General features: G+C 45.6%; 1 protein-coding gene across 1 annotated transcript in view; it reads right to left on the minus strand.

The window, feature by feature from the left end:
• Positions 1–14,117, minus strand: part of RANBP9 (RAN binding protein 9) — a 93,148-nt gene extending 79,031 nt beyond the window's left edge. Inside the window, exons 1-2 of the mRNA XM_038584198.1 lie at positions 13,505–14,117; positions 354–465 (exon numbers count right to left, since the gene is read on the minus strand). Coding sequence (XP_038440126.1) covers positions 354–465; positions 13,505–14,102 — 710 coding nt within the window. The 5' untranslated portion in view covers positions 14,103–14,117. The remainder of the gene's footprint in view (positions 1–353; positions 466–13,504) is intronic.
• Positions 14,118–19,407: the final 5,290 nt, after the last annotated feature.

Below are 19,407 nucleotides of genomic sequence, written 5' to 3' on the forward strand. Positions count from 1 at the left end.
ACCTTTTGGCCTGGTTAACTGGCTCTGAGAAGATGTAAATTCTCAGCAGAATTCAGAAAAAGGCAGTGTAAGACAAGGCATGGGAAATGAGTCACTGTCTCTGTTGTTTACTTCCATTTCTCCAATTTAATGACAAACCAACCAGAAAAACTTGCTTATTTCACCAACTCAAGTATTAGCTTCAACTAGTATTTACGCAGAACTATGTCCAACAGCAGAATATTCAGATCCTACTTTACCAGTTACCAAAAATATCCAAGATTCTCATTTTCCAATTACATCATAAATATTATAAATCAAGACAAAAAAATTATCCAAGAGCAGCAAATTGTCCCACCAAAAGTTACACTTACCCATCTCTTCCTTTACTGACAATTTTTACTTCAAAATAATAAATCCCACAGGCTGCTGGTATCGGATGCGTGGCGCGAACTGACGCTGCATCTTTTGGGGTTTTGCCATGACCTGTACATGAAATAGGAAGGGGGGAAAAATCGGATGAGATATTCAATGAAAATCTTAAACAATTCAGGAACAAATATGGTTTTCAGAATGATCCATAAACATTCATGCTCTCACCAGTACATATAAAGACTTAATAAAACATTTGTCATCACAATCCAATACGCAAAGTCGCCCAGGTTATTAGTCATGGGACTCTTCACACCATTCCTAGATTTAACATACTTTCAGAGTTTGAACACACTGAACCTACCAAACTAAATATTTTAGGGTAGACTATATATTTAAGAGAAAAAATGATGCATTTAAAGAACATGATGAGGGCAGCCCCGGTGGCATAGCAGTTTAGCGCCGCCTGCAACCCAGGGCATGATCCTGGAGACCCTGGATCGAGTCCTACATCAGGCTCTCTGCGTGGAGGCTGCTTCTCCCTCTGCCTGTGTCTCTGCCTCTCTCTCTCTCTCTCTCTGTGTGTGTCTCTCCCATGAATAAATAAATAAAATCTTTAAAAAAAAAAAAAAAGAACATGATGAAAATACGATCTTAACTTTATTAGATCCAAATATGCATCTAATTTATATTATTGCAAAGTAACACTCTTTTGTCAAATGGCCTGTTTAAACTAGAAGCATCTATATCATAAGACATACATAGATATTTAAAGATTTTATTTATTTATTCTTGAGAGAAGAAGAAACAGGCAAAGGAGAAGCAGTTTCCTGCAGGGAGCCTGATGTGGGAATTGATTCCAGGACTCCGGGATCACAACCTGAGCCACCCAGGTGCCACATAAGGTGTATTTTTAAGTGAAATTCTATATAATTAGATTGAATGGACAAAGCAGCTTTCTTACTTTAAGAATTTTCAAGTTTGGGGGCGCCTCGGTGGCTCAGTCAGGTAAACAACTGCCTTTGGGCTTAGGTCATGATCCTGGACTCCCTGCTCAGCAGGGAGTCTGCTTCTCCCTTTCACTCTGTCCCACCCACCCTCCTCCTCCCGAGTGCTTTCTCTCAAATCGATTTTTTTTAAAAATCTTTAAAAAAAAAAAAAAAAGAATTTTCAAGTTTGTTCTTGGACATACTCTCATCAATTCTATACAAAAGCTGATCTATAATCTTTGGTCAATTATAACCTACTAAGAAATATCTCTAATCTCTAGCTGTATTTGTTTTTTCCTCTTTTTTTACGAAAGGGATATGTCATCAAACCACTGCTGAAATCTTTAGAGAATCTGTTAAACAATGGCTTTTAAAGTTTTTAAAATAGCAATTCCTCAGTTCTAATCCTGGAGGATTTCCCTCACTCACAATCACCTCCCCTGTCCCTCCTCACCCAAGACACAAATTAGCCTAAAAGCTAGCATGTGAACAAAAATCAAGTAAGTGACAGAACATATGCCCATAAAACCACAGAAGAAAAACAGAAGTTCAAGTAGCCTACCAGAAAGTACTCAGAGTAAGACAAGTCTCCACAATCCCCAAAAGGACTATATGAGAAAAATACTCTAAATTATTATTCAGTGTTCTTGTTAAATACACTTTACCCAATGTATTGGGTAAATTAATGACTTAGGTCATTAATCCTTTAGTCATACTATAACAATACCTTCATAGGTAGAAAAATTCCCCTTCTCAAATTTATCCTAATTGTTTTAAAATGAAATACCTTCTTTTAAATCAAAAATTTTATCTCAGCTATACAATAACCATCACATACCAATGAAATACCTTCTCTTACCATACACTTTATCAAATTGCATTATTAAACAGTTTACGTTTGCAATCCAAATTGGTACATGTTCACAGGGCCCAAAAGAAACTGAATGAACTTAGCCACTCCCTTCTATTACCATGAAAACCTGCGTCCACAAATGTCTTAAGTATATACAGTTACAGGCAAAAGTTCTCAGAGCCTGGTGACCACTGGGAGGTGATAAAATTGAACGGGCAGATAAAACCAGAAGCAGCAATATACAGATGCCCCTAGAACTGCTTTACCATACATAGGTAATAGATCTACAATGAGCTAAGCAGAAGGAAAAAAACAGCATAAACCTGCAGAATGACATCAATCACTTTTTAAAAACAGACATTTAATAAATTACGGTTTCAGTAAAACTCAATTTTCAGTAAAAACGTGTTCAAATAATTGAGTTGCCTGGGAAATGGCTAGGTAAACTAAATGCATTTTAAAAACTTAGTTAAAACAATCTAAAGAAAACCCTGATTAACCCCTGGAGTCCTAAATCAACTAGCTTTTGTTTTTGTTTTTTCTAGAAGGGAAGTGACCAAAACTTTTAGGGATAAAGTAGTCTCAAGGTAGTCCTAGTAATAATGATGATAATAAAAAATGACAATAATTAATATACATTTAATGCTATGTGAAAGGCACTGCTTAAAGAGTACTATGTTCACTTGTTTAGCATTCAAAACAATTTCTTTTTTATTTATTCATGAGAGACACAGAGAGAAAGAGAGAGAGAGAGAGAGAGAGAGAGGCAGAGACACAGGCAGAGGGAGAAGCAGGCTCCCTACTGGGAGCCTGACTGGGACTCGATCCCAGGTCTCCAGGATCACACCCTGGGCTGAAGGCGGCGCTAAACCACTGAGCTAACGGTGCTGCCCTCAAAACAACTTCTGAAGTAGGTACTGTTTATTATCATTTCACAGTTGAGGAAATTAAGGGAAGAGGAAGAAACTCGCCCAAGGTCATGCTGCTGTGTGAGAATTCCAAACCAGGGTTTGTGCTGGGACTTAAATTCAAGAAGTCAGAAGCAGTGCAAGCTCTGAACCCACAGGAAGGGTCCACTTACAATGAGCATTGTGGGATCACTCCACTTGTATTCCTATCTCCTATTCTTGCTACTTCTATGGGAAAAAAGAAAGAAAATATTTGAAGGTAAACAACTTTCTCAAAGAATTAAGTGCTTTTGTATTGATTTTTCTCATTCAACATCTGTGAAATAGGTTTTAACCTCAATTTTAAAGAGAGAAAACTCTTACAGATGTTAGTAACTTGCCCCTAATTAGTAGAATCACACATTAAGTCTGTATGAATTAAAATGCCCTACATTTTCCCCTATGCAAAAATAACTATCAACTACACAATTATCAATCTTCAAGGTTCTATTACATTTATTATATTTATTATTATTATTCCATGAAGGTTAAAAGGATTTGTTTCATTTTAAAATTAAACTTAAATGTAAAGACCCAGGAAAAAGTTGAGATGCCAGATTAAAAGCATTCATACCATCTCTTAGGTGAGACTAATAATGTCAGAGTAAAGGGCCTATTTCTAATAATGCTCATCAGCAGGAAGCTTATCACCTTAAATTCTGTGACATCCAGAAAACAACCTCACACTACCGAAGTATAAACTGTTAAAACCACAAAGTCTTCAGGTTAAGTGTTTTCTATACGGCTCAAAAAGAAAATACATATTGCTTCAAAACTCTAAGGCTAACAAGGTTAGCTCCTTCATTTCACAACCTGTTGATTTCTTTTAAATGAAAGATCCCCCTCTACTCTCCAATGTGCCATCAATTGCCTTTCTGGAAATACAATCCAGTCTTCCCTGTACCACTATTCTTCCATACAACTAAAATTCCTTAACAACCTCCTACTCAGCCAAGGAAAAAGATAAACTTCCTGAAAACCTTGTTGGTCTGGCACTACCCCCCCCACCCCCACCCCCACCCATGCCCAGCACTTTCCACGGCCTTCCTGTACCAGCCACACTGGCCTGACCCGGATCTTTGCCCAAACTACTGCCCCCGAACTGGAAAGTGCTACGTTTCTTCCTCACCTGGTTATATCTTGCTCATCCCTCAGCTCTTAGCTCAAGTTTTCCTTCCTCAATTACTCTTTCTCTAACCTCTCTGACTTGGTCTAACCTCCTTTTTCTATGCCCTCGTGGCAACACGGCTCTGTCCCATACGACATTAACACACTTACCAATTACTCGTGATTCTCTTGTTCTTCTCACGTTTGAATTCCTGGACCTCTTTTCTCCCACTGACCTCCCACTCTAACCTTAATCATTCCCTTCCGGGGGCTACACTCTGGATTCCGACATCAACTGAAACCGTTCCACCTCAGACACAGTAAATTCTAGCGAAATCTGTTCTGCTACAAAACACATTGCTTGAATACAAATTAGCTCACAGGCACTTGATAGATACAGGAATGATGTCAGCATAATAAAGAAGTCATTTAGTTCATAACACAGCTTTCCCCATACATTAATGAATTAAAGAGAAAAATCTAGGAATACACAAAAAGCCCTCAAAAACCCTGAGGCGCCTCCACAAGTGCATTCCTGTAGTGTGCAGTGTTTAGGGGCTTCGGGGACCATCACACCTGCCATGGTCACTGTATTAAGCCATCTGGGGAAAATTCAAGCCCAATACTGATCACAAAGTACCAAGGTATTTCCTCTTTGTTACTGGTATGGACCCATGCATCTCTTGCATATTTACTTCATACTTTCTGTTATAACTCACTACACTACTTTATTTTGCTGCTCAAACTGACCCACCCCATTAGCCACTGGGAACTTTTTCATTTGGCTCCTCTGACACGCCTGCATTATGGTTTTTCTTTCTGTTTGTTATTTTCTGGCCCCAGAAGACACTAGAGGCTCATCTTGTATGTTTCCTATCCCAGTCCTAGAACCAGCCATTTCTCCAAGGAGCCCTGAGGCTCCTTAAACTGGCAAACAGCATTAGAACCCAACATCTAGCTACTGGGTATGTTCCTTGTTACTGAGGTGCCATTGCTTTTAGGCTTTCTCATTGATAAGAGCAAGGAAACATATGTATGCATACTAAGTCCCTGTGTGTGTCTATATTTCTGTATGTAATCATCTGTGTTTGTATTAATAAACCAAACACGAGTTCACACTGAAGTCTCCAACTTTATTACCACACTGATCATTCTAACTACCTCTCTCTGCTTATCCGTAAAATTCCAGCCCAATGATAAGAAACTTAGCTCCCACCATCTGCCATTCATTTAATTATTCAATTCCAATATTTATGTATAACAGCATCTGAACTGGTAGCCCATATTCCCATGGGATACAACTTTATTAGTAAGAGTTAAGTTTCTTTGATCTTTAGTTTTACAGATTACTGATTTCCAAATTACCTGTGTCAGCACCTTCCCCCCCCCCCCCCCCCCCCCATTCTCAGAGGCTGTTTTATATATCTGTAATACAGTTGGGTTGTTTTGTTACATTATGTATTTTATCCTGGGATTTGCTCCTCCATCCTAAATGATTTTTTTTAATTTGCATACATTTAAATTCACTCTCCATGGCTGCAAAGTTCTGTGGGTTTGATAAATCCATGGAATGATATATCCACTAGTATAGTACCATACGGAATACTTTCACTGCCCTAAGAATCCCCTGTGCTTTGTATGCCACCCTTCATCCCTCCCCTCCAGCCCCTGAACCACTCATCTTTTTATCATCTCTACAGCTTTGCCTTTTCCAAATCACCAGGTAATTGAAATCACAGTATGTAATCTTCTCAGACTGGCTTCCTTCACTTAGCAATATGCACTGAAGATCCCTCTGTGTCTCTGCATGGATGGACAGCTCATTTCTTTTTATCACCGAATAATACTCTACTGTATGGATATACCACAGTTTATCCATTCACCGATCGAAAGACATCTCGGCTGCTTCTTGTTTGGGGCAATTATGAGAGAAGTCACTACGAACAGTCACATGCAGGTTTCTGTGGGTACCTAAGTTTTTAAATCGGCTGGGTAGGAGCACAACTGCTGGTAAAACTATGTTTAGCTTTGTCAGAAACTGCCAAACCATGTTCCAAAGCGGCTTCATCAATCTGCATTCCCACCAGCAGTACGCCAGTTCCTGTTGCCCTGCATCCTCACCAGCAACTGGCACTGTCAGGTTTTCTTTGGACTTTAGCCATTCTAATAACTGAAGTTTGTACACTTTTCCTCTGTTTGAAAAGGGGGTTGGGGGGGGGAGGGGTGAAAAGGGCTAAACCCTGAATCAGACTTTTATTTTTGATCAAACAGCTGTCAAGCACTTCCATCTCTAAGAAGGAAGCCCAAACCCCAGGGCTTAAGGCTGTGAAGGATCAGCAGCCTGTGATGCTGGGCACCAATGCTGGTGGAAATTTAACGGGGCTTGTATTTAATAGGACTATTACTTTTGTGGTGCTCTGGTCACAAAGTTCCACAGGTTTCAAGTGGTCTGCCCCAGCCCCCTTTTTCCCATAAGCCGCGTTACTTTTAGTGTCCAATTCTGTGGAAAACATAAGGTTTTTCCTGGGAACACATTTTTGGCATTAGAGCTGAAATGCCTGTGTCTTCCTCTAGGATACAATTCCCTGTCCTCTCCCTCTCCCCTTTCTAAACATTTTGCTTCCACGCTTCCTCTTCCACATCAAGGGAACTCCCATTCCTTGAACCCTTTCCACCCCACACCCCCCATTCCCCATTTTCCCTCTTCCAGGACAGGCTGCGTGGTAATCACTTAAGAGCTCTCCAATATCCTTGATTTCTCTCACATGCCTGTCCTTCCACCACAGGCCACCAGCAACAGCACAGCCTTAGCTCAGTACTGTAATCCACCTTCCCTCCTCCTGCCCTGGGCAGCTGGCCTCTACCAAATAAGGTCCAGCAGTCTCGCAAACGCAAATAGCCACCGCTAGGGATTGCCACCTAGCCACCGCTAGGGACAGGTGGCAGCTTGCACTCTCCCACTGCTATCAACAGCACACCGGGATGCCCTTAGTTAGCTAGCTCCCCACTCCCCTCCACGGCTGGCTCACTGGCCCACGTGTTCATCACTCACTCGAAGCTCTCACTCATATCCTCAAGTAAGTGAGCAAACCACCTCGCCTACTTTACGGTATAATGGGACTCCGCTACTGTATGTGGCCACATTCCACTCTCGCTCTCCTGTTACACACATAGCGCCCAGAGTCCACTCTCATCCTCACCTTTCCCCGTATTACCAGAGGGGTCACGTGTCCTCCTCTCTCCAGGACTGTCCTGTGCTCCTGCACCGCTCTCCTCCCTCCAAGCCAGCCCTGTCAGCCTCCCAAGCTTTTCTTCACCCTTCCCCTCAATCTCTCGATCTATAAGGGCAATGTACCAAAATGCACACTTCCCACAAAATCATACGTGCTATAGATCAGTGTCGATAATGCGCTGGGGTTGGTGGTAAGCATAATGAACTTTTTTTTCTTTTGAACTTTAATAAAAGCAAGTACAATTACTATTATTTTGTCAAAAGCTATATTAAATTTTGTACATTCTTACCGGGACTCTGTACATCAGACTAACATTACCCTCTCATCTAACTTAACGTCACTTCAGTTTCACCCACACTGCCAAGCTAAAACAAGACTTACTTAGAAATGGTACAATCATCTCTAACACAGTACTTTCCAAAGGGGTTTTTATGGATAATTTTGTTTCTGTGGATTCTCATTGTCTTTGCTGACACTAGAAGCCAATCACCAGACACAACATAACTCCTCCACTATCAACCATTTAAAACACACACACACACACACACACACACACACACACCAATCCCGCCTTCACCTCCATCCTGCTCCAAGTACTGCTTAACCTCTTTCTTCGTCTGTATTTCTCAAGAGTAATCCTTAACATTTTCACTATCCCTTCTATTGGTCCCTACTATTTACTCTGATCTTTGCCCCTATCACTAAATTCAAACTGCTCTCCTAAGGTCACAATGATCTAATTTCCAAATCCAGTGGAAAACTTTCTCTGCCCAGCTCACTAAACCTATTTGTTGCATTTGATACTAAAAGTCTCTTCCTCATTTCTGACACTCCTCTCTGCTCAGCTTCTGGGACACCACACTCTTCCCATGTCCAGATACCTCTTAACTATTCCTCCTTGGACTCTACGTGATCTTTCAATGTCGGTGTTGCTCAGGGTTCCACTCTGGCCCACTGCTCTTCCCACTTTACCTACTCTCTCTTACCCTCTCCTTGAGTTTCGGCCACCATCTGGAGGTGACTCCCAAATCAGTCATGACCTAGACCCCTCTCCCACGCTCAGGTCAATTATGGTATGTGCCCACCCTTCTGCGGCCTCACACACTGACCCTACTGTAAGCAGAGGGGCCCGGACTCTCCTTTTGCCAGGAAGGTATTTTGTATCTCACAAGTACTCTTGTACACCTACAGCAGATTCAACACAGGTTAACATCTGACATGAAGGCCACCAATTCAACATCATAGCATATAATGAAAAGCTCTGCCCAATTAAGAATGATGGCAATTAGTTTATCCAATCTGTTAAGTCCCTCAGGAATCTGGAATAGGAAGCAAAGGATAAACCGGTCAGGAGGGAAAAGAGAAGAAAACAACCAGAAACTACAGCTGAGTCACTTCAGCACTAGAATAAAGTGAAAAGTCATGAACTCCAGCTGCTGCAATACTTGGAGCCACTTTAACTCCTAAAGATCTGTTCCTGCTCTTTCTGGAAGGCTTCTCTGGGTTCTTCTGGTTTCCACAAAGTCTGATCATATGGCCGAGATTCCCATTCCCACTCACCTCCAAATATACTGTAATACTTCCTTGAAATTATTATTTGATTCACAGTTCACTGCAAGAACCTCACAGAGCTATAAATAAACCCTAGTGTCTTCCTTGATTTCTCTCTCCATCGTCCCATTGATTCCCATCAGTGGCACTTTAAAAATGTATCACAAAGACGTCTGCTTTGCTCCACCCTACCACCAACCGAGTTCAGGTCCTTATTTCTTACACAGACTTCTAAATGAGTTTGCTATTTTCAGTCTTGTACTCTTTGAATCCATCTTCCAATTAGTTGTATAATATGACAAAAGTGAAAATATGAGCCAGCCACTTCCTATTTAAAATCCTTTGATGATTCCTCATGTCCTACAGAGTAAGAAGATCTAAGCTCGGTAAAAACAGTCCAAAGGCCTCTCATGATCTTTTCCCAGCTGCTACTTGTCACACACTCTCAAATTCCAACAAACCGAAATTGCTTGAAGATCCAAACCTATACAATGGTTCTCACCTCTAAGCTTTCAGTTAGGCATTTTCACGCATAAGGCCTAGCACCCCTCCTCCTTCCCTACATCCTCATCTCTCAAGACTGACCACTGGCCTCATCGCTCCCAAAAGCAGTCCCTGACTCCCCACCTTCATCTCTTCCAGGATCAGCCAGGGGTAGATGCTCCTCTGGTCTTCCACCGTACTCTTTATGACACTTTCCATACTACACTTACGTGTTTTACCTGCTTTGAGCTCTCTGAACTCAGAGATAGTATCTTATCACCCTGCAGTGCCCAGAACCTGGCACAAAGTATACATTTACTAAAAGCTTGTTGAATAAATAAATGGAGAGCAAGGCATATACACCAATTGTGTAGCAGAGTATCTGTCCTATAGCAACGGCTCAATGAATTATTACTACTACTCTCTCCTACAAGTGTGATTATTACATTCACTTAATTCTTGCAGTTATCAACGACCATCTTTGAAGCTAAATTTCCCAGAATACTGGCAAAGAGATTCCGGGGGAAAGCACAGTTTGGTTTTTACATTCCTTTACTTTAAGGAACACTTTTATATCATCCCCATAATTCCTAAGAGACATTTGCATTGGTAGGCAAGCAAATATTGTTATTTGTTCAACCTTAGGAAGTGCAAAAAATTCAGTAAGTAATTTAACAAGGGTCAAAGGCCTAATGGCTGGTGGTGATACTGAGAGGGATGGAAGCTAGAAGCACATGAGAAAGTCAGCTATTTGGCTAGATGCTACTAGTAATGCTTCAATTAAAACAAATTCACTAGTTCATAGCCACTTAACATTTCCAACTTTTACTTATCTCGTGTTTCTTACAAGCTGCTCTAAATCTGTATCATGAAGGCACCTGGACTTTTCCGTGGCATTGGAGTGTTCTAAGCAACATTTTCTTTTTCCCATAGGAAGTACTTTTAACGTCAACTATTTTTCAAAAAGTTCTAAACGTGATCACTGGATTTTTACCTATTAGAGATGATTAAAACTCATACCAATTGAAATAGGCAATACTGTATTGTTGGAAAGAGCACTAAATTTAGAGTTGGTGAAAATTAGTTTCCAACCCTGGCTTACGTGTGACTGGGAAAATCTAGCCTCCAGGTGCTCCCACTTCCTCACATCTAAAAATGAGAACTCCACCATCTTGTCCAAATCCACTAACATGCTTGTGTATTAAAAAGCTTTGTAAAGTATCCAAATGTGATAACTGCACAAATATAAAAATGCAATCTGTAACTGAAACATTTAGGACTAATTGATTCCATTGTCATACGCATTAAAATGCTTTAAGTTGGAATAAAGTCCTCATTATAACTAAGTCTAAACTTGTCACATTTACACTTATTCAAAGCTGACAATCTTAAAAATAAAAGGGGCTATGCCTGAGTGTTTCAACAGTTGGTGTGTGACTGCTAAGCAAAAAGTCTTTTTAAAAATTTTAACATACAGTATATACGCACCCTGCTCCTCCTCTGCAATCCAATCAACTTTGTCTGCATGTCTGGCATTGTTTAACATTAATCCCTCCGAATCATTTAAGGAACCATATGGCTTCCAAAAACGGTAATTCCAACTTAGAAGAATAACATCTTAAAAACCGAGCATGTTCAGAGCAAAAGAAACCAGGATGTTTCTATCTCAAAGGTAAGAAAAATCCTTACCATTCTGAAAAGATTATCATCAATCTTTGCGAATTCTGCGATATGTAAAAATATTTTATGAACAATAGTTTCAATGTTAAAAGTGCCTGAAAACGCTTAGGTAAAAACTCAAAAGTGGCACAATTATATGTGAAATAAAATTCACTCTTATTTTGTGACTTAAAAGTTTTATTCTCTACTACTTATGACACTTCCCCTTTGCTCCCTTCCCCTCTTAGTGGGACAGAGCTGCCCAGTACTTTGGTGTGGTCCACTCAGAAGGCACACAGAAAAACAACAGGAAAAAAGAAAAAAAAAAAAAAAAAACCCACACACATTAAAATAACAAGAGGAAGAGGCAGTTGAAGGGGGGAAAAGAGTGTATTTGTGACAAGGGGGAAGGGAGAGACAAAGAAGAGGGAGAGAAAACAAAACAGATGATAACAAAATCTGTTCTTTCAGAAGTAATGCTTTACGCTTATAAAGGAGTGAAGTTTCCAGAGAGTGTATCTTAGTATTACACAACAAAAAGTAATAAAGAGGCCAAAAGGAAAAATCATGGAGACGGCAGGGTCATAAATATTCCTAACTCTAACCAATTGCTCATAAGCATGCACTTTCCCTCTGACCCAAATCATAATTTTATGTAAAAGGAGTTAATAAAACCAATCAAGGCATGCTACAGTGCTACAGAAACTCTGATCACAAATGCTACATCTCACGGAAATTCACAGCTGGAAATTTCCTTACCATCCAGGGTCATCCTCCTCACCTCTCAGAGGAAGAAACTGAGGCCCTGTCCTGTAACATGCCTGAAATCACAGATGATCGCAGGGCTCGGCAAAACTAGGGTTCTTTGTTCAATAATTTTCCGTCATCCTTTGCCTCTGATTTTATAAGCTAATTATTAACCATTCGACCACAAATTTAAGATAAAGTTTCGTCAAGTCTAACAAAAAGCTTTCCGGTAGCCACACGAGAAGTAAACACTTCACGGCACAGCACTGTTCACGCAAATTAGAACACACACACACACACAAAAAAAAAATGAAATAATAGCCTTCATGGGGTATTCATAAAATGTCCTAACTTAAGGAGAAAACAAAGGTCATTTTCGGCCACTGAGATTAAGGAACATAATATCTAAAACTGAAAGTGCTTCGCTGGACCTATGGATAAAAAGGAGGACTATTCAACAAGGCCTATTTTTGTGCGTGATTCTTTCCAACCAAATCATTTGGTAGATTTCTGTCGCCATTCTCCCTTCTGCTTTAACAGTAACTTATTTATCGAGGTTCTTCTCACATTTTAGTCCCGTGGGCTTCCCGAATCTAACCACAAGAACTGTTTATGCCCCCTGTATCCCTGTCAACTAGGATCTGATTAAGACCCTTCCTTTGTAGCCAATCAAAAGGGAGTCTGCTTTGAATGTAAAAGCTCCTGCCTCAGGTTTGGGGCCTAAAAACTGCATTTGTTTCCAGACGGACGGATGCATTAGATTGATCTTGTTTTCTCCCAGACGAGTAAACTTGACTGCATGCTATGAATCCGGGCTACATTTCCAAAAAAAAAAAAAAAAAAAACCCTCAGAGCAAATGCATGATTTAATTTAACATGAAAACTCATCTGCTCCGAGCTTTGTTTTAAGATAAGCAGAGGAGGTAGGTGAGGGAGGAGGGGGCCAAGCACAAGCCCAAGGCTGTTTTATCATCACCATCAGCGTTATTATTTTTTTTTAACTGCAGGTGTAAAACCTAAGCCGGTTTTCTTCAAAATGCCCTCTAAGACCGTTTCAAAACACCCGTTTTCCGCGAGACTTCATCGCACAGCAGCACGTGAAGAGGGGGCACTTCCCATCAGTGGCCGCAGGCTTCCCCCCGGGCAAACACCTACTCGTGAGGCTCGGCTCCTGCCCTCCTCTCCCGGCTGCTGCGAGCGAGAGGCCCCGACCGCAAACTTGGGGCCGCAGCCCGCTTTGTCCCCCCGCACAAGCTCTGGCCTAATTTTGGACGCGATCCTCCCCCGACGGCCCTCCCCCCGCCCTCCCTTGATTAGGAATCCTACCTCGGGATCGCGCCTCTTCCCCGCACGTAAGGGGAGACCGCCTGACCCAGCAGCACCTGGAGAACAATGTAACCCAACTCCAGGTCCCCGGATCCCTGCACCCGAGCCCTAAGGTCTATCTTCCGGGGACATCGGAAAGCGAGTTGTGTCCTGTCATGCTGGGTTCCCCGGAGGTGTCCCCCTCCCGGCCCGGGATTAGCAGCTCGTTGCAGCCCGAGGCCCGGCGCCCCCGCGCCCCCGCGCCCCGCGCCCCCGCACCTTTGTAGTGCACCCGCAGGTTGTTCTGAGACAGGCCGATGTAGCTGAACTTGTCCTTCGGGCTCCAGGAGCGCGGCAGCGGCGTCTCCTGCTCGTCCACCGCCGGGTAGAGGCGCCGCAGCCGCCGCTGCAGCTCCTTCTCCTGCTCGTTCAGGGCCGAGTCCCCGTGCGGGAAGGGGGCCGCCGCGCTGCTGCCCGCCGCCAGCGCCGAGGCCGGGCCGGGGCCCGCGGCGAGGCCCGGGGGCGCGGGGGGCGCGCCGGCGGGGGCGGGGGCGGGGGCGGCGGCGGCCGCGGCGGGCGGCGGGGGCGGCGGCGGCGGCGGCGGCGGCGGGGCGGCGGCGGCGGGGGGCGGCGGCGGCGGCGGCGGCGGGTGCAGGAGCAGGGCGGCCGCCGCGGCCCCCAAGCCGCCGCCCCCCGCGCCGCCGCCGGGCGAGCCGGCCGGAGAGGAGCCGGCGCTGACGGCCGGGGGCGCCGGCAGGACGACTCCGGGGACGGGGGCCGCGGCGGCCGGCGGCGGCGGCGGCGGCGGCAGCTGCTGCTGCTGCTGCTGCTGTTGTTGTGGCGGCGGCGGCGGCGGCGGCGGCGGCTGCCCGGACATCCCGGCCGCGACTCAGCCTGCGGCCACCTCCACCTCTGGGCTCCTTCCTCCTCTGCTTCCCGGGGGCGCTGTCGCTGCGGCCGCCGGCACCAGGCGCCCAGTCCGCCCGCCCCGGAAGCAGGCGGCGGGCCGCGCGCCGACGGAGAGCGCGGCGGTTGGGGGCCCGGGCCCGAGCCCGGGGGGCGGGGGCGGGGGCCCGAGGGAGCGTCGGCCGGGCTGCGGGCTGCGGGCGGGGGGCGCGGCGGGGCGCGGGCGCGGGAGGCGCGGGAGGCGCGGGAGGCGCGGTGGCCGCTGCTCTCGCGGCTGCTTCCCGGCGGGCGGGCCGGGCCGGCGCGAGACGCTGCGCGCGGGCGGCGCTGGGCGAGGGGGCGGGGACGGAGGCGCGCGGGGCGGGGGGAAGCGCGGGGGGCGGGGCCGGGGAGCGCGGGGCGGGGCCGGGGAGCGCGGGGGGCGGGGCCGGGGGGGTCCGGGCGGGGCGGGGGGGAGCGCGAGGGGCGGGAGCCAAGCCCGCGGGGGGGCGGGGCGGGGCGGAGCGGCGGGGGGGAGCCCGCGGCCGGGGGTGCGAGGCGCGCGGCCCGAGCGGCGGAGCGCTCGTCCGGGGCGGGGTCGGTCCGCCCGTGCCCCCCCCCCGGAGAATCTCCTCCTACTTTACTTCTTTTTGTTGTCGTCGCCCCCCCTCCCCCACCCCCTTCCCCCCTTCCCCCCTCCCCCCCCCCGCCGCCGCCGCCGCCGCCGCCGCCGCCGCCGCCGCCGCCGCCGGAGGGCTCCCGCTGCAGCGGCGGGGCTGCTGGTCGCCCAGGCGAAAGTAATCGAGCCCGGCTGGGGCAGCGGCGAGCCCGGCCCGCGGGCGCCCGGGGCGAGCGGAGCGGCTCGGGGCTCCGGGGGCCACGTCCGCCCCGAGAGCAGCGGCCCCGCTCGGCCGCGCGAGCCCGGGCGCAGGTCCCCGCCCGCCGCGTCCCTCGGGGAACCGCCTGCGCTGTGGTTGCGCGCGGAACTCCGTCCCCAGGACACTCCTCGCGTGGGGCCTGGACCCCGTTTCCGGAGGCAAAGCCTCCCACCTCCTACACCGACACCGGTCACTTTATTGATGGCTCCCACGAGGAGCGAAGCGGAGGTGCCGCGGGGACGCCGCCACGGGCTGGCGTGGCCTTGCAGGAGCGGGACGCGACCTCCGGGAACCCAGGACCGGGGCGCGCCTTTGGCGGGGGCCTCCAGAGGCGTCACGACAGTTTATGGACTCGTTGATGTTTCATAGCGGGCCTCGTTGTGAGGTAGCAACGAATCGTGCACATTTTTTTTTTTTTAAAAACGAGGAAATATTCACTGAGGTCAGCAGAGTCGAAATAGGACTTCCTACTTTGCAGTTCCCACTGGAGTGCCTTTGCCTGGCCGACGGATTGGGCACTGGGCACGACTTGCCAAGCGCCGCTCCCTTACCCATCCTCGCATTCCTAGTTTGTCTTCGCCACTTGGCTTTGTCTGGACCATCCTTCCCTTAAGCGGGCAAAAGTCGATCTCGACGCGTGTAAACTCCGTGCTATGAATTCTGGCGTTTTGTTTGCTCCCAAAGTCCCTGTGATGGTGAATTGTGTGGCCAAATAAGCAAGGAACGAACGGTTTGCTGAATAGAGAATTATTTATTTTGTCTTGAAGAGGGTAGGTAAATGATTATCTAATTGAAGGCCCCTAATGTCTGGCCAGAACCAATAAAGTCGTTCAGTCTAATTTCTCCCTCAATTGCCCAGACAACTTGATGCCCTGTTGTTCTTTAATAAAAATATCCAATAATCCTAACCTATTGTTTGATGACTTTTTCCAAGCCACTGCATTTTAAATTACATGATGTCATTGTATTTAAACTGTTCTAAAACTTTCATTTACATTACAGTAACAATGACTTAAGTGTAAGCCAAACTCCTTTTAAATGTTGGCTAATCAAGCTTGGGTAAATGGGCTCCAAGCCTCATCAAACTTTCTTGAAATAGTCATCAAGTTTTTATTTAGGAAGATGTACTTTTCCCTGTCAGCGCCCGTAGAGAGCGTTTAGAACCTTACGTATTCTAGGAGCCGTCGAGAGAATAAAAGTGTCTGATATTTTGTTAGAAGCTTTTTAAAGGGGTAACTGGTTGCTCTCCGAACAAATGACCTCAAGAAAGTAATGACCTCACTTTTGGGGGGAGGACGCTGTGAAATAGCCACTTTTTCATAAGAAAGGTGGAAGGAAACAATGGCAATGTCATTTTAGAAAGCCACGTATTTGGTGAAATGTATAAAGAGACATAAAGATATTCATGCCTTTTCATTTCTGCCAAAAAAGTCAAGGACAAGTAACAAATCTAAAATGTGGAAGAGGCATGCCTGGGTGACTCAGGGGTTGAGCACCTGCCTTCGGCCCAGGGCCTGACCCTAGAGACCCAGGACCAAAGTCCCGCATCGGGCTCCCTGCATGGAGCCCACTTCTCCCTCTGCCTGTGTCTCTCATGAATAAATAAATAAAATCTTTAAAAAAAATAAAATGTGGAAGAATCTTAGGCCTAAAAATGTTCAACGAGAACTAGATGAAATATGCTAGTAAATGAAATGCCCAACATGAAAAGCCTAGTTGAAGAAATTGTCATATATACCGCTCAAAAGGATTAGGACCGCAGGAGCACATTTAGCACATTGGTTTGAATTTTATCTTAAATGCATCCCTCTGGGCAGTGAAATTGCCAAAAGAAGGAGGCCAACCAATTAGAAAAAGGCACTCCTTCCTTCTGATGTGGTCAATGGATATTGGGCCCAATTTCAGACCTCCTCCCTCTGGGCCCCTTGCACAGGCCCAGTCTGAAATAAATAGTATACATTTCCTTAAAAATATGGTTTTGAAGACATGGAAGAGATCTGATGATGTGCTACGTGGGAAGTGCCTATACAATAATTATGCATTGCCAAAATTGTTACCAAAAAGATGGGAATGAAAAAAAATCACAAAATGTTTCTATAATGGGCAATTATAATATGTCATTAAAAGTAAACCTCTTTGAAATACTGTGAAAATAATATTAAAAATATTTTATGAAAATATTAGACTCGTACATAGAAATACAGGTGTTAAAAATCCATTAGCCTTGGACTTGTCCACAGTCTTTTTGAACCTATTTCCAGTCTTTGTCCTGTATCGCTATAATATTGATATATATCTACCTGCTGAGGTTCTTGGTAGCAAACAATAGCTCTCTTAAGCAGAAGGAACTTACTGGAAAGATACCGCATGGTTCTCAGAATTGACAACCAGGCCTGGAAACAAAGGCCAGAGGGAGTCAAGCAGCATAAATATACCGGCCAGGGCCCCACCACTGGTCACAGCAGCCACCATCAGATGCCACCTCCACCACCTAGACTCCCCTCTCTGTGACCCGCAATCTTTTCATGCTCATTCAAGTTTGAAAGTTGACAAACTGTTGCGTAACCACACCAGGGGCTGCCCGGAGCAGAGATTCCCAGCGTCCCCTATGGATGGTCTATAGAGGTGCTGAGATTGATGCCATCAGCTCACGGTAGGCCTGGAGTGCCTAGAGCCTGCAGAGCTGGTCGTTTCTGGAAGGGAGCAACCTCATGCATTCATAGAGTACTTTACACATCATATTCATTTTCTATACACGGCATGACATGAAAAAGTTTAGAACGCATTGCCCTAGTGGACAAAGGGCCACCAATGCCCATAGTTGAAGATTTCCCAGTACTAGGAAAGAGGATCAGACGCTGGCCAGACAGTTTCAGTAAATATTCATGACGGCATCCTTTTGGGTACTGGAAAATGTGATGGCAAAGTATCCAAGATCCAGAGTATGGCTTTAGGGTCTGTATTAGTTATCTATTGCTGCTTGGAGAATCATCCCCAAACTTAGTGGCTTAAAACAGTAACATTTTACATTTTAAGTTGGGTCAGGAATCTGGCCCAACTTAACAGAACCCTCTGCATTAGGGTCTCTTGTGAGCAGTCAAGGTGTCAGCTGCGCTGCCCTCATCCCGAAACCTGAAAGGATCTACTTCTAAGCTTACTCACCTGGTTATTGGTGGGATTTGATTCCTTGGGGCCATAGGACTGACTAAGAGCCTCAGTTTCTTGCTGGCTATTGGCCAGAAGTGCCCCCTCAGTTCCTTGGCATGGGGGCCTCTGCTACAAAAACAGTTTTGTGTCATCAAAGGGTGCCAGCCAAGACAGCAGTAGCAGCAGGGTGGAAGTCACTCCTTTGTAACCTCATCACAGGAGTGCCATCCCATCACTTTTGCCTTGATCTGTTTGTTCAAAGCAAGTCACTAAGTGAGTCAGTCACTCTGGGTTCACTAGGTCCAGCCTACATTCAAGGGGAGGGAGTGATACGAGGGGATGAACAGAGATTTCAGAGTCCAAGCCTAGGTAGACAAAATCTAATGAGGACGATTTGCATCCTATCTCAGCCAGGCCAGGGAGGTGGTGCTGCCTATGATCACAAACCCAGAGACAGGATCCCTGGGACTCTGGGTTCAGGATGAAAAGGATCTGTAGACTCACACGGAAGGACACAAATGTATTATTTCCTATTCATGTGTGAATAAAACAGTTACAATTCAGTGTACATTAATAAAATAAATGGGAAAGCCCAGAAGTTATTAAATTTAGAGGAAACTGTATGTTTTATTAATCGGATCTAGAAGAATTTGAACAAAAACTGTAATTCTGACTTTAAGAGCCAGGCTAACAAGTTAATCTACCATTAATCTGTTTTTTTCTCTTACTTTTTCCTTCTGCTTTTTCTAGTCTACTGTAACTCCTCTTTCATCTGTCAAAACACATATTTTTTTCTTCCATATCGATTTTTAGGTTCCCTCTTAGTTTCCTCACAGTGCCATGAAAAGTACATGCAAAATTTAATAACAGGCAGGAGCTGAGCTTCCTAGGAAGCTCAGAAACTCACTTCCTCTGCACTGTCTCCCTTCGTGCTATTGGATAAGTGTGATCAGGTTCTTGATGGATTCATAAAATGGGAAGCCTGCCCCAGAATTTCCCTGAGTTCCAGGCAGTGCCTCCTATTAGCCTAGGAAACGCCCTTTAGTTGGGTGGATTCTATGCCATGCAGGCAGCCAAAGGCATGCTGTTTCACTCCATTGGGCTGATATCATAGAATACCATAGACTGGGCAACTCATAAACAACTGATGTCTATTTGTCATAGTTCTGGAGACTGGGAAGTCCGAGATCAAAGCACCTGCAGATTCAGTGTCCAGTGAGGGCCCTTTTCCTGGTTCCTATATGGCTATCTTCTCACTGTGTCCTTAAACAG

The sequence above is a fragment of the Canis lupus genome, chromosome 35 (assembly GCF_011100685.1).
Source record: "Canis lupus familiaris isolate Mischka breed German Shepherd chromosome 35, alternate assembly UU_Cfam_GSD_1.0, whole genome shotgun sequence".
Lineage (NCBI taxonomy): Eukaryota > Metazoa > Chordata > Mammalia > Carnivora > Canidae > Canis > Canis lupus.